This window comes from Strix uralensis, chromosome 1 (assembly GCF_047716275.1).
Source record: "Strix uralensis isolate ZFMK-TIS-50842 chromosome 1, bStrUra1, whole genome shotgun sequence".
Classification (NCBI taxonomy): domain Eukaryota; kingdom Metazoa; phylum Chordata; class Aves; order Strigiformes; family Strigidae; genus Strix; species Strix uralensis.
Window position 1 is genome coordinate 104078763 of NC_133972.1, and position 13836 is coordinate 104092598.

A 13836-nucleotide genomic window follows, 5' to 3' on the forward strand; every position below is an offset into this window, starting at 1 on the left:
AAAAAGTGCCATTTTTATGATCCAACAGTGAAGTGAAAGGAAATAAGATGTTATGTTTAGGTCTAGCTTCAGTAATGACTATTTAAAGATGGAAGCTTACTGAAAATGTATCTCTCTTTTTAAAGCTCCCTTTGAAAAGACTGAAAGGAAACTTATGAGCAGTGTCACAAGAAGAAGAAAGTAAGGTGTCTTTCAAAAACCTGAAGCTGCGTTCAAACAGAAAAGTAAAAAACTAATAAAACAATATCAGAATAGTTTGATGAATAACTTTCCAAAGCAGACATCAGAAGTCTGTAATGTAGAGAAGGAACACTTAGGGCAATTATGGCAATACTGAGAAAATTACATAAGGAATTTGAGGGGGATCCTGTGTCAAATCTTTGCACACAGCATGATCTGTCTCAAGCTCAAGTACTACAGATTATGTTGTTCAATAAAGAGAGAAGAAAAAAATGTTAAAAAAATCAGTGAGTGTCTGAGATCAGATGGTATTTACCAGTGAGGTTAAAGGAACTCAGTGACTGAACAACTACTTATATCATGCCAGAACAGTTCAATAACACAACCCATGAGAATATGTAACATGACACCAAGGATCCCAAAGGAGATCATGGGGGCTACCTAGCAGTAAGTCTGAGGACTCTGCTGCAGAAGTTGACTAACTCCATAGCAGATAATGGATTTAGTGGACACATCGCTAACTATGACGTATTGGAGGAGTCAACATTACATTTGCTGAGGATGAAGTTATATGGTCTGGGATATCCCTTTGGTCAGTTCAGGTCAGCTGTCCCAGCTGTGTCCCTTCCCAACTTCTTGCCCACCCCAGTCTACTCACTGTGGGGGAAGAGCAGGAAAAAAGGCTTAGCAGTAGCCAAAACATTGGTGTGTTGTCAACACTGTTAGTCACAGATCCAAAGCACAGCACCATAAAGGCTGCTATGATAAAAGGTAACTCTGTCCTGGCAGACCCAGTACAGTTTATCAGAGTAAGACCCCTTAATGATCCATCACATCCATCAGTCTGAATCATCACGGACTAGGGGATCTTCAACCCAAGACTGGCTGATCTTAGTCCCAGTCTCACCCTGAGGCTGCTGCTTGAGCTACATCCATACAGTCATATGCTGTTAATCAAGGATGTCCCTCCAGTTTAACCAGCCACTAAGTGTAATCCCTTGTTAGGGCATCCATCACCTGTCAAGGCTTTTATCTGCTGTGGAATGAAGCCTGTTGTGACAGTGACTTGCTTTCTTCTCCACTGGGCTGCATCTGCATCCTTGATTTTCTTTACAGTGGTCTTTGAAACTGGAGGTGCTATTGGTTTCTCTGGCTGGCTTCCTAAGTTACAGAGCTCATTTTGCAGCGGGGCATGTGCTGTGGGGGAACAAGCCCTTTCTAGCACTATTATTATTACAGTTACCAGACTTACATGGGTTTGTCTCTTCCCATGTGTGTCCAACTCAATCCTCTGGATCGGGACTCTCCCTGAGAGTTGCAGTGGTCCCTTCTCCACCTTTTAACTGCTTTTTCTAGGCCACTGTGTGTCTCACACTGTGTGTGATGGTCCCTGAATGGCATGTCTCTCTTCTCACACCAGCCTTTCTATTTGCTTCAACTTCTCTCTACTTGCCTGTTGCTCCTTAAAACAGATTTTTAGCCCTTCCTTCTCCTCCTCCATTTGCCTCCTCAAACTCATGGTCTTCAGTGCATCAGACACACCCTGTGCTGGTCAAACTTTGAACTTTCCTCTTTAGTTCTGTTTAATCAATGTTCAGTGCTGCATTTCACCCCTCAGTCCCAATATTTCCTCCACAAACTCTTTGATCCTTTTCTCAGTCTCTTGGCTGACAGCCAGCCATGCCCAAGTGCATCATACTTTGCTCTTCCTCACGTTTCACACTGCCTTTCAGTATTAGAGACTTCAAGGGGAAATTAATTTTCTGTGTGTGCTGGTTTTGGCTGGATTAGAGTTATATTTCTTCACAGTAGTTGGTATGAGACTATGTTTTGGATTTGTGCTGAAAATAGTATTTTTAACACACTAATCTTCTAGTTACTGTGGAGCAGTGCTTACACAGCCTTTTCTGCTCCTCAGGCTGCCCCACCAGCAAGTAGGCTGGGGGTGCACAAGGAGTTGGGAGGGGACACAGCCAGGACAGCTGACCCCAACTCACCAAAGGGATATTCCAAACTGTATGATGTCATGATCAGCAATAAAACTGGGTTGGGGGGTGGGGGGGGGGGCAGGGGGGCAGCGCTGCTTGGGGACCGCCAGGGCATCAGTCAGTTGGTGGTGAGCAATTGTTTTAATTTGCATCACTTGTCTTTCTTGGGTTTTACTCTCCTCTCTCCTTTTCATTAATGCTTTTCTTACAATTTTATTTTTTAAATTATTATTTCATTTTAATTAGTAAACTGTTTTTATCTCAACCCACGAGTTTCTTACTCACTTTTACCCTCCCAAATCTCTCCCAGTCCCACGAGGGAGGGGGAGTGACTGAGCGGCTGTGTGGTGCTTAGTTGCTAGTCAAGGTTAAACTACGACACCATGGGTTCGGTCCCTACTGAATTACTACTTTCTGGAAGCTCACAGTGTGCTGACATGCAGATAAGACTCATAAATTTTGAGACCACCACACAAACTTACTCGCTCTGGCACAGATCTCTTCATAGCCCAGGTGTGGTTTGTCTAGTTGCTCTCAGACTTTGACTGCTACTTTAGTGCTGAAGATGCTTTCATTATCCACCAGTGTGCATCTAAATTTACTCTGCTGAAGTGCAGCGTCCGTGACCTTGTTACACGGGAAAGGTAGAGCAGAAAATATGTGCACAGCTGGCTCCCTAAAATTTTTATTTACTTAATACTTTACACCTCATGGGTTATTTTTTTACAGAGTCTGCAGTAGTAAAAGGTTAATCCAAAAGCAGTGCTCTTCCTGTACTGAAAGGGGTGGGGAATCTGCTGGCAATGTAGAGGTGGTGTTGCTCAGGAGTGTAGGCTGCTCAACTGCCCAATGTTAAGCAAGTCCTGCCCCTGTGGCAGTGGGATGAGAGTCCACGTGCCCTAAACCTTAGTAGTGTCCAGAAATGGTCCAGTGGTAGAAAAGCTCTGCATACTGAAGAATTTAATTCTGCTCCTATAAACAAAGCACTTTTCTTAGCATTTACCCTTGGCATTGGCGAACCTAGGTGTTACTGTCTCACTTTGAAGATGGTCCATTTGGATAAGAAATTTTCAGCTTGACCCTTTTAAAAAGAGGTGGGAGTTGGCAAGAGAAGGGAGTATCCTTTCAACTCTCTGCCGAGTCCTTTGTAGCTCTGCCTCAGTACTGCAATGTCAGGATACATTCCCAAGAATGAACTATGGAACTACATTTAACCTGGGAAAAAGATGCTGGGGAAGAGTAATCTGAAAGAAGCAAAATATATGATCTTGCTGGTAGCTGAATGTAAGAACAGTTCCTTCAGTTGGTCAAATCTTCAGCAGAATGAAATACCTGTTTTGTGTATGAACTAAATTAGCCTTTGTCACTGAGAGACTTTCAGTCAAAGACTCTGCTTCCTTTAGAAATGCAGAGATCAGCAGAAAAGAGCAGCTTTTTAAAAAACATTACTGCGGACTGAGAATGGCTGTAGTTGATTAGTAGGAGAAGACCCCAGACCTTTTGGAATTCCTAGGATAGAAAACCAGAAAGTCTAAGGTACTTCTTTGGCACTCCAGCTAGAGGTATTTATAACCAAACATTTAAACCCACAGCATAACCAAAGAATGCTTTCTTCTTTTTCCCCTCTCCCATCACCAAAAGGGGTGAAGGTCCTTCTGTTCCCCTTTTTGTAAGCTACTTCTTGAAATTCTAATTCTGTGAAGACAGGTTGAAAAAAGCAGTAGTGAAGGACATGGATGCTCACAGAGCCTTGTATCTTCAAGTCTGCTTTTTGAACTGCTGTTTAGTGGAGGTTTTTGACAACAAACCAACAGATTCATAATGTACTGCAATCCTTGCACATCTGGCATAGCTAAAGAGGATCAGAGGTAGCCTGTATGAGGCTGCAGAGAATGCTTACTGTGTTCCAAGGATAACGGAGTCAAGGTCTGTGACTGGGATTTTTTCAGATTGCATGGTCCTTTGACACTAATCTTCTGAAATCCCCAAGTTTACGAAAATCTGAGCCAGCAGCTTCTTGGTTCAAGGCTTTTTGTTTTGGTGTTTGTTTTTTTTTTTTTTTTCCTCCTATGTATCTTTGTAACAACTTCTGGGATGGCAGAGAGGGTGAGGCTAACCAGCTTTTTCTCAAGCAAGATGATGAAGGGTTTGTTGGCTTTACCAAATGAAACACTACTTATTCCCTTCTGTTCTCATGGTCAGCACTGGGCAAATGAAACACCTGCTTATGATATTGACAGAAGAGCACATGTAGCAAGAGCTGAGAATTTCAGTATAGGAAATGTAAATTGCTAAATCCAGTTGGAAAAGTATACTCCAGTAGATCCTGTGGAAGTCAGGCTATACTCCAGTAGATCCTGTGGAAGTCAGTCCAAGAGAGGTATCTATGACAACTCTTTGAGATGAAGCTTGCAGGTGATGCAGATGGGAGGTTGCAGGGCAGCAAGGAGGCAAAACGTGCTGGATAGCTGCTGCTGGCTGGCCGTCAGCCAGGCATGGAGTGTGGCGCGGCACTAAGTCGGAGCTGTGCCAGGCCTGGTGTTCTGAATGGAGTGAAGAGCGTAGCTGCGATGCCCAAATATATGCTCAAAGGCTCTTGCTTCAGTGGCCAGCCAGTTAGCTGGACCAGAGCATGCAGATGAACCATGGCAATGAAGCATATACCTAGCTTCAGGCTGCTCAACACAGACTAACCTGCTAGAGACTGCTAGAGGCAATTAATGCTTAAGAAAAATGTTCAGTGACCTCTTCAAAGTCCAAAATAAGAGTAAGATAGCCCATGAGCCTTTGCAGGTGTGCAAGACTAGAAGGAGGACCAATCATTGAAAAGGCAACCATCAAAGAGCTCTGTCTTAAGATAATAAGGATTGTGGAGCTGTGAATGACTAAGGAGAATATTAGGGGCCAGAAACTGAGAGGCTGGTACATACTATACCCAAAACAGCTTGCAAGAAGATTTATGGGTACCATATGATATGGATTAAAAGAACAGAGTACTGCTAAACAGTTCTTTTAACCAAACATAGGCATAAAATATGAGCCAGAATTCCCCAGTGTTAGTGTGTTTCTTTTTTCAGCCTAAAGATTTTTTGTTCCTTTTGGTGCAGGTATACTCATCAGGGTGGTGGTGGGGGTAAGATGAAAAATAAGAAAGACAAGACAGGATCTTTGGGGACCCAATATTAAAAAGACCAGTAAGAAATAGAATTGCATAAAGGAAAAGCTGGAGCAAACTGATTAGCTCCAGATATTCTTAAGGAAGAGCAGTGGTATTTAACACAGATGGATGAAAACATGGGAGACATCAGTTCCCCCTCTGTACTAAGACGAAATGATTAAATGTGTCTGTAACCACTGGAAAGGTGCATTGCTCCTCAGATACAGAACAAAACCTCTCCTAGTGTAAGAGCGGAAGCAGTCAGAGACTGTAGCTGGGCATCTGGGAAAGCTGGGCTCTTTCTGGCTTTATTTCTCAACCTCTAGAGCTAGATTTATTCACTCTGAGAGTTCCACACAGGACTATCAGGAAAGCCCGGTTAGTCTGTAAGGGAGGGAAGATGCTGCGCTGGTACTGTATAGCCTCCTGAGGTCCCTTCCTACCTGCATTGGTTTAGATCTTATGATATTGAAAAACTGTAAGCTGTGATGTAAAGACCAGCATTACTGTTAAATTAGCACGTTTCACTTCTTCAACATGAGATTTATCCTCTGACAGAAAAACTGGAAAATGTAATGTTTGCAGACAAACTACAGAATTATCTGTCTTAATGCTTCTGACGTCAAGCTGTAGATGCTGCAGCTGACAGTTACTGGAGTGTAATGCTGTGTTAAAAGGGAACATATAATGGTGCTGAGTCTACACATCAGCAATGTGCAGTGACAGAAGCAGAGCAGAGCAAACTTCTTGAGCTCCGCTGGTAAGAGAAAAACTGTCTGTGTTGCCGCCCATTCTGTAGTTCAGTTATAGCCCTGTGGCTCAGGGAGAAGAGCCGTTAAGGGCAGGAGGTCACCTCTTGGAGAACTGAGGCAGCAGCAGGTGAGGAGGAGCAGGGAATAGCAGGGTGTGGAACTGGAACTGTGTGGCAGTGCAGCACGGCCTCCCTGACGCAGCCAAGAGGTGCTGAGCCACTGGCCACGTATGCCCCCAGAAAGAGTCAAGTCAGCTGCCCTTCTTCACTTCTGCCCTCAGAGAATCATGACTGCTATGCTATTATGCACCAGTAAGTGCTGTGCAAGCGTCTTCCAGAAACATATGATGATTTTCCAAATTAACTCTAAAACAGCTCCACCCCCAAATCACTGTAATCTTTTAACTTCCAGACCTATTACAAGCTTAATGAAGATGAGAATGTGAGATGATCACCTAGTGTTTACCACAGTTAACCTTATTAGAAGTGGGCAAGTTAAGTTACTCTCGCCCTCTTAAATAGATCACAGATACTGACAGTCTAGCAGAAGGTGCAATACATTCAATGAAATTTTATGCTTTTCTTCTGCATTAACTGCATGCAGAACCACATTTTTGTTTTAAGCTGATGTCATTTCCACAACTAGAAAGTTAAAACATTTCATTTAATATCTCCAAAGTTACACTACTTACATAGTTTTTCACCGCTCTTCTTTCCAACAACAAAAAGTAACTCTCTATCCCATATGCCAAGTCTTTTATTTGGAAATGGAATGCATAAAACAATGACTTGACTAGGAAAGTCTCGCTCATTTTAAAGACTTAAAATGTTCTAATTTTATATTCTTTGTGACTACTGTATAGGATATTATGAGGTCATTGTCATCAGAAATGCAAGACAGAAGATCAATAAACTCACAGTATGTAAAGGTGCAAGAGTGATTTTTCAACAGCTACACACAAAAATGAGTGACGAAACATTAGAAATACCTGAATATGGTGTTCTGGACTTTCAGAAGTTATTTTAGAAGAACCAATAACTTGATTGTTTTGAAATGGCGCAAAAAGGGAATCCGCTACATGCATTATTTATATCAGGAAAAATTTTCACACACTTAGATTTAACTATTATTATGAAACAGGAGTCCCAAATTAGTTTGCCTAACAGCAAAGAGCTCCTTCCAAACAAATCCAAACCAGGTACAAGATACAGCAAATGCAAACCCAGTTTAGCAGAGACTTACTTATGTATGTTTAATGCTAAAGTCAATGGTCCTCCTTAGTTCCCCTTAACAGTGTACAGAGACCTTAACATGAACATGAGTTAAATATTCACTTCAAGACTCCTTTCTATTGCCAGTAGCATGTAAGGAGGACTTCAGTATAAGACAGACTACAGTTTGTGACAAAAGAAGTTAGGCACATTTCTGTACCTTTTTGGGACTCAAGTATTTATACATTCAGACTTCTGCAGTATCAGAACTGGATAAAATGTACTTCATAAATAAGTTACAGACTATAGGAGTAGATCTGTGCTCTTTAAGGTTATTCAATTAATATTTTCAATCAATGACAAATTGAAGTTAAATAGCCTTTCACAAACAACATGCAATTTAATAAAGAAACTTCAGAATCATTAGGGTTAATTTGTAAACTTACTGACCAAAGCAAAACTAAAATTGGAAACTAGGATTCCATCTTTTGGATTTTTCTTTTAATTGCATTTTATTTGCTGCTGAAAGGAATGCACTCTGTATTTCACTCACTGTTACTAAGAAACTTGCGTTTAAAAATCTAGACCCAGATTTTAGATATAGCTGTGAAGTTTGAATTTTGGTATAATAATTCAACATGATTATTTTTACTAATTTGAAAGAAACAGATCAAAATACTTCCCTTAATGAATTATTCCCATGGAATATGGATTTTAAATTGTGTAAAAGGAAGATACCTGTTCTTTACCAGGATATTTTTTTCTTTCCTCTGTATCCAGGTAGTTTGTTGAACCGGTATTATATTTGAGCAAAATCTTTCCACTTGTGTGTTTCAGCTTATAAATAGAACTGGGCAGGGAGAAAAGGGGAAAGACCAAGGAATTATTCCCTTTAAAACATGAGAGAATTGGCCTAGTAGGTCACTGGGGTACCACATGATTAAGAATTTAAGATGGGTTAAGAGACTTTCCTAGCACATAACAATGATTTGCATTATATGAACACCTGCTATGCCAAGAAATCAGAAGGTTTGTCAACGATGCTGAAGGATTTATATAAACTTGGATACATATTAAAAGAAGTCATGTTACCTTTTTTTCACCCCTTCATTCAGTTTAAGACAACTGAAACCCTCTGCCATGTTGTGGGCTAAGAACGTGACAGAATTCGACATGTTTTAACAACCCATCTGTCTCATCCTATATTTCCAACATATTTTTTTTAAGCTATGAACTTAAATACCCACATAAAACTTGCAACTTTAATCACAATTTCTAGAATTTCCATTATCTCCATTATCAAACAAGAATGATTTGTAATCAGCATATAATCCAATATTACACATTTTCTTTTTGACAGCCTCCAGTCTGGCAATAATGTTCAATTCTGCTGTAACACATTGGCTTGTTTTTTCATATTTCATAGCCCAGTGGCACAGGCACCACACTTTCAGTTAGCGAGTTGTCTTAAAAACACAGATTTGGATATTAATTACAATGGTCAGGACACTTAGGTTTTCACTGAAGAGAAGTTTAAATGTAGGATGTTTATTTAATGACATCTGGCAGACTGTGGACCTTGTGAGGACGAAAGAGAATCTTGAAATAGGAGGATATCAAAACTAGATTTTGGCAATATAGAAGATGTAGTTCATGTAGTTCTGTCATAAGCTTTAAAAATACTCTTATTAAATAAGTTTTTCCTTCCTTAAGACCAGATAATACATGAAGCCAGTAAGAGTCCAGGGGTCAGAATCTTCTTCAATTCTTAGTTATTCTCTATGAGCTTTTTTTTTTGGCTTTTCTTCATAAGATTCTCCATACTCATTCACTCTGCTCTTATCCACAGGATAAAGCCTGGCAGGAAAAAAAAAAAAAAAAAAAAAAAGTAGTTACAATACTTTCTGCTATCTGAAGGAATTAAGCAGCTCTATGCTAATTAATTTGAAAAGCAAGTTTCTTTCTCATCATATTCTGTATTCTCATTTGTGGCAAAACCCACAACACTTAAGATTAACTACAGACATATCAGCTTCTTCACGTTAAGACTTAACCAGTTGTCTCATAACAGGGCCTCTTAAGAGATGTATTAGCTCTCTTCAAGCTTGGCTGGAATATTTCTCAAGCAATCCAGTATACCTCTCAAACTTGAAACCAGTGCCCAGCCCCTATCAGAAGTTGTTGAGCTCTTAACTTCTCAAAAAATACCTTTGAAGGGGACCTATTTTACTGCACTTATGTGCAATTATATAACCCCAAAACTGAAGTGTGAATTTAGTATTAATGATTAGTTAGATGTACACATTCATATATTCTGGTATAATGTGCACTTGGGTTAAATTTCTTGTTCGCTCTACATATAAATATTTTTATTGGGAACAAGAATACACTTTCTGTAGCTTCACTTACGAACGTATTTCAATGATTACTGCATATAACCACCTTCTCCATCTGATTTTAGTTACTTAAAGAATCTGAAACTTGCCAGATACTCAACTTACAAGAGAATTTGATAACTTGTGTTTGAAAACTAGATAAAGGAGAAAGCAGAGCAGGGCAATCAGAAAACATCCTTCACTAGTGTCTTGAAGAGTTATGGGAAAGTGCTTTTGCTCTTCTTATTTGTACTGAGATGTCCTTTTCAGGATCCCCTGCTCACCATTCCCTTCACTAGGCATATACGCAACTACCACTATCCAGACCATACTATATAACACTATGGTATAAAAATTCTGCTTGAAGTCTATTCCAAACTATTTTATAGTTCTTCATAGCACTGCAACCATCTACAGTGTTGTAAAAACTCTGATGAATATTAAAGAAAGGCAATACCATCTTTGGTAAAGATAGACCAGGAACACGACATCATCTCTAAAGCACGCCAGCCTATGAGATGTTGGCATAGTGATGATAAAAGCAAATATATCATCAATAAAGGTGTTGAATGCCTACAAATAAAAGAAAAGTATACTTCAGTTGGCTGTGAAGAAAGGAAGTCATCTGTCATACAAAGCTGCAGGAAACAGGCTTCCTAGAACTGTATTTTTCAACAGGAACACAGACTACTTCCACATTTATAACAATACTTAAGGGTTATGCTGAAAAACTAATTAATGCAAACTTTAAAGTGCTTTCTTTTAATGAAGACCATACTGTCTACTACAAACCACACTATTACAGTTACAAGTAAAAAGGAAGTAGGACCACTTCAGGTAAGTGAGAGTATTGTTGTGTGAGCAGAAAAACATGGATTCAACTTCAGTGAAATCTTTAAAAGAAACTGGAGAAAAACTCTCATTCATTCATTACTCAAATGATTTAAGATTTACAAAATGTCAGTTCACTTTCGTTTTCTGTGGTATTTGAAATTTGTGTAAAAACTTACTCATTTACTGCTTTTAAGACATTTTCAGTGCTCTCCTGAAAGTAATCATCCATCCCTTATTCAAGGCATAATTTTCTACACCATTTCCACTCAACTAGGCACACTACAAGTTCTGTTTCTGAAGCAATAATGAAGTATTTTCTCACTACTTTTTCCTGAGTGAGAGAGTTTAAATTCCCAGACATCTGCTGGGAAAGCAATGCAAACAGACTCCAAGCATGCAAACGCAACAATATTTTGTCAGAGAAGGTAAAGAAAGTAAACAGAACAGCAACTCCTCTGGATCTGGCTTTAGCCTACAGGGAAGGCTAGATATCAGCTCTTACAGTGCACCAAGCTCTAGTACTCATACTGTGCAATGAACTATTTCAACTCATTAAAACCAGCAGGAAACAAATGCAGCAAATAATATTCACTGTTGGGTTAACAAATGGGGTCAGTAACATGGCTTCTCCTTTCAATATTAGCAAGCCGTACATTAATCCATACCGTAAGAAGGGGGAAAACGATGTATTCTCTAACCAGAGGAGGACTCACTCTTCAAAATGAACCAATGTTTATATGATGAAACAAAGCATCAGCAGAAGATGGGTGTGTTGGACAGGAGTGAGTTCTGATTAATTACAACAGGAAGCTCTTTCTGGCAAGTCAAAACAAATCCATCAATCTGAAGTGATCAAAGAGTATGGATGGCAATTCTCAAGCCTGTGCAAAGAAGGTTTGTCATGGAACAAAAAAAACCAAACACCTTGGCAAGTTGGAGAAGGCAGCCTTTCCAAGTCAACACCCAAGGGAGTGATCCTACAGTGATGAAAGGAAGAAAAAGCTAAACGCTCCATCCTTCAGGCACTTAGGCAGTCCTTGTAAGCCACTGAAGCTGAATGCATCAAGGCAGCCCATCTAATAGTATTTAGTCTAGCTAGCGTTCTCTTGAGATTACCTTATTTGAAGGTGCTCCTCATAAAAGTATAAAGGGCATAAACATAAAGACTACAGAAACTGGAAAGTTAGAGTAATCTTCATTTTTGCCAAGGTCTTCCAAAACAGGAAAGAGTTCAAATTAAGGAAAAACAAAGCTATCTAAAACAACAATTGCAGATGAGACCTCACGCTATTCTTTCCACTCTTCACAGTGCAGAAGAGAGCAAGCAATTTTAAATATCCACCAGGAAGAAGTAAATTATCCACTCCAAAGCCCAATAAGTTAAACATAATTAAAAACATCATATACTTCCTTCCACAAACACAAGCCTTTGCTGTGGGTAACCTCTGGCATCTTAACAGGAACCATAAATGCTCTGTAAGAAAAGGCTATTCAGCAAGAGAATTCTACTGCTTTAAAGATTACTTGCTTGAATACTCTCCCTTTGTTGTCTATTTAACTGCTGATGTCTCTGCTCACTTACTTTGCTGCTGAAGTAAAATTATGAAATTACTTCACTAATATACTTTTTACTCCCCTCTATTAAGAAACTTGCTGATTTACCTAGTATGTCTGAAACACTAGATGATTATTTTTGACTGTATTTCCATATTGAACACTTAGTTGCTATTCTATCTGCTATATTTCAATCCGTTGTCTTAGATGCCCCCTGATTCCTTAAAAATATTAAGGCAGCAGAAAGTTGGGCTATTGCTGTAGGCTCACAAAAATGGAAAAGCTATAAAAGGCACTTCAACTTTTAAGATTTTAGTTCTTTGGTCCCAGGTCATCTGTTCAGAATTGGACACCACGTTTTGAGCAGTTTTTAACACAGTTTCTTTTAAAGTACTGATGTTCTGGAGAATTTTAATACATCAACACAAAGGAAGAATAAATGAAAGCATTTATGAGTGGAAGCAGAAGAAAAAAAGGGCACGTGTTGATGGCATCAAGGTCTTGATGATCCCAGCACATACATTCAGGATTTCTCAGGACACAGTGATCAAGAAAACAAAGGACAGTGCAAAAATCCTAATGACTCGGAGAGGTGGGAAAGGATGGAGTCAAAACACTATCAGCTCTTTAGGGGTGCAAGAACAAAACTAGCATGTAGTTGCCAATTGAGAAAGAATGTAGGAAACACAGGAACTCAGCAGTGGGTGTCCCTTGTCCTCTGTATCAGAGCAAGGAAACCTGACTGGGATACTTGGTACATCCACCTTGGTGCCTGAATACTATACAAACCACTTGGACACCCAAGTGGATGCTTGTGCGTGTGCAGGTATCAAAGGGTTTGTTTTGAGATAAACTCACCTTCCCCTCCTCCAAGGTCTGGTGTTAAACTCTGCTACAGCATCGTATGACTTCCACAAGGGCAGCCTAGGCAGTGGGGACACCACAGTGCAGCCCCTCTTCTACCATTAACAACCCACCACACATTTGTCACTACACTGCCCAGAAGCTCAGAATTACCACCCCAGCACAGAACAGTGTGTACATTACTTCAGTCTCTGGTAGCTCTTGGAAGCTGCCAAAGTAAGGTCTCTTAGTGGTCCTATCTGTTTCTTGGGAACTACCCTTTGTTGATATAATCTCTCTCTTCCTAGAAGAATTCATTAAATTGAGACCAATTAATTTATTTGTAGGACCAACATTTGCACCCACGCAAGACAGCTGACAGTACAAAAAGCAGTATTATCACCAAAACTACAATGCAAGTATTCTCATTATATGGAAATCATTATGAAAAATGGAAATGAATGTTTGGTTGTTTGGGGTTTTTTTTAAAGGACAATTGCAAACAAGTTTAGCTCTTAAACAAAAAAAAGCACTGTTAGTCTTAAGCTACATATTACTAAGCTTCTTACAGTTTCTTACAAAAATTAATTCCAAAATGACTGCATCAATCTTTAAATTAGAGCTTTACTTACTTTGTATGTGAAAGCCTTCCATGGTAAGTGTGCAACAGATTTCATCTAGGAATAAAAATATCAATTTGTAATAGAGTCTGGAAGAAGAGACTAAAAAAGTAGTCTTCTGTCCCTTCTTAACCTTACCTTATAGTTTACAAACAGCTGGGGCAGCATAAACAGGAATCCAAAAGCATATACTCCTGAAGAGAAAATACGGAAAACTTGCAGACAAATGCAAATAGGAGTACGTCACACAAGTACACCTTCACAATTAGAGATTTACACTCATTTTCCTAAAGAGAAAAGATACATCTAATCCTTTTGTTCA

The 13836-nt window shown here is 39.5% G+C and overlaps 1 protein-coding gene across 1 annotated transcript in view; it reads right to left on the reverse strand.

Moving 5' to 3' along the window:
• Positions 1-6815: 6815 nt before the first annotated feature.
• CLPTM1L (CLPTM1 like) overlaps positions 6816-13836 on the reverse strand; it is a 32674-nt gene continuing 25653 nt past the window's right edge. Inside the window, exons 14-17 of the mRNA XM_074875919.1 lie at positions 13653-13708; positions 13527-13571; positions 10121-10236; positions 6816-9145 (exon numbers count right to left, since the gene is read on the reverse strand). Coding sequence (XP_074732020.1) covers positions 9061-9145; positions 10121-10236; positions 13527-13571; positions 13653-13708 — 302 coding nt within the window. The 3' untranslated portion in view covers positions 6816-9060. The remainder of the gene's footprint in view (positions 9146-10120; positions 10237-13526; positions 13572-13652; positions 13709-13836) is intronic.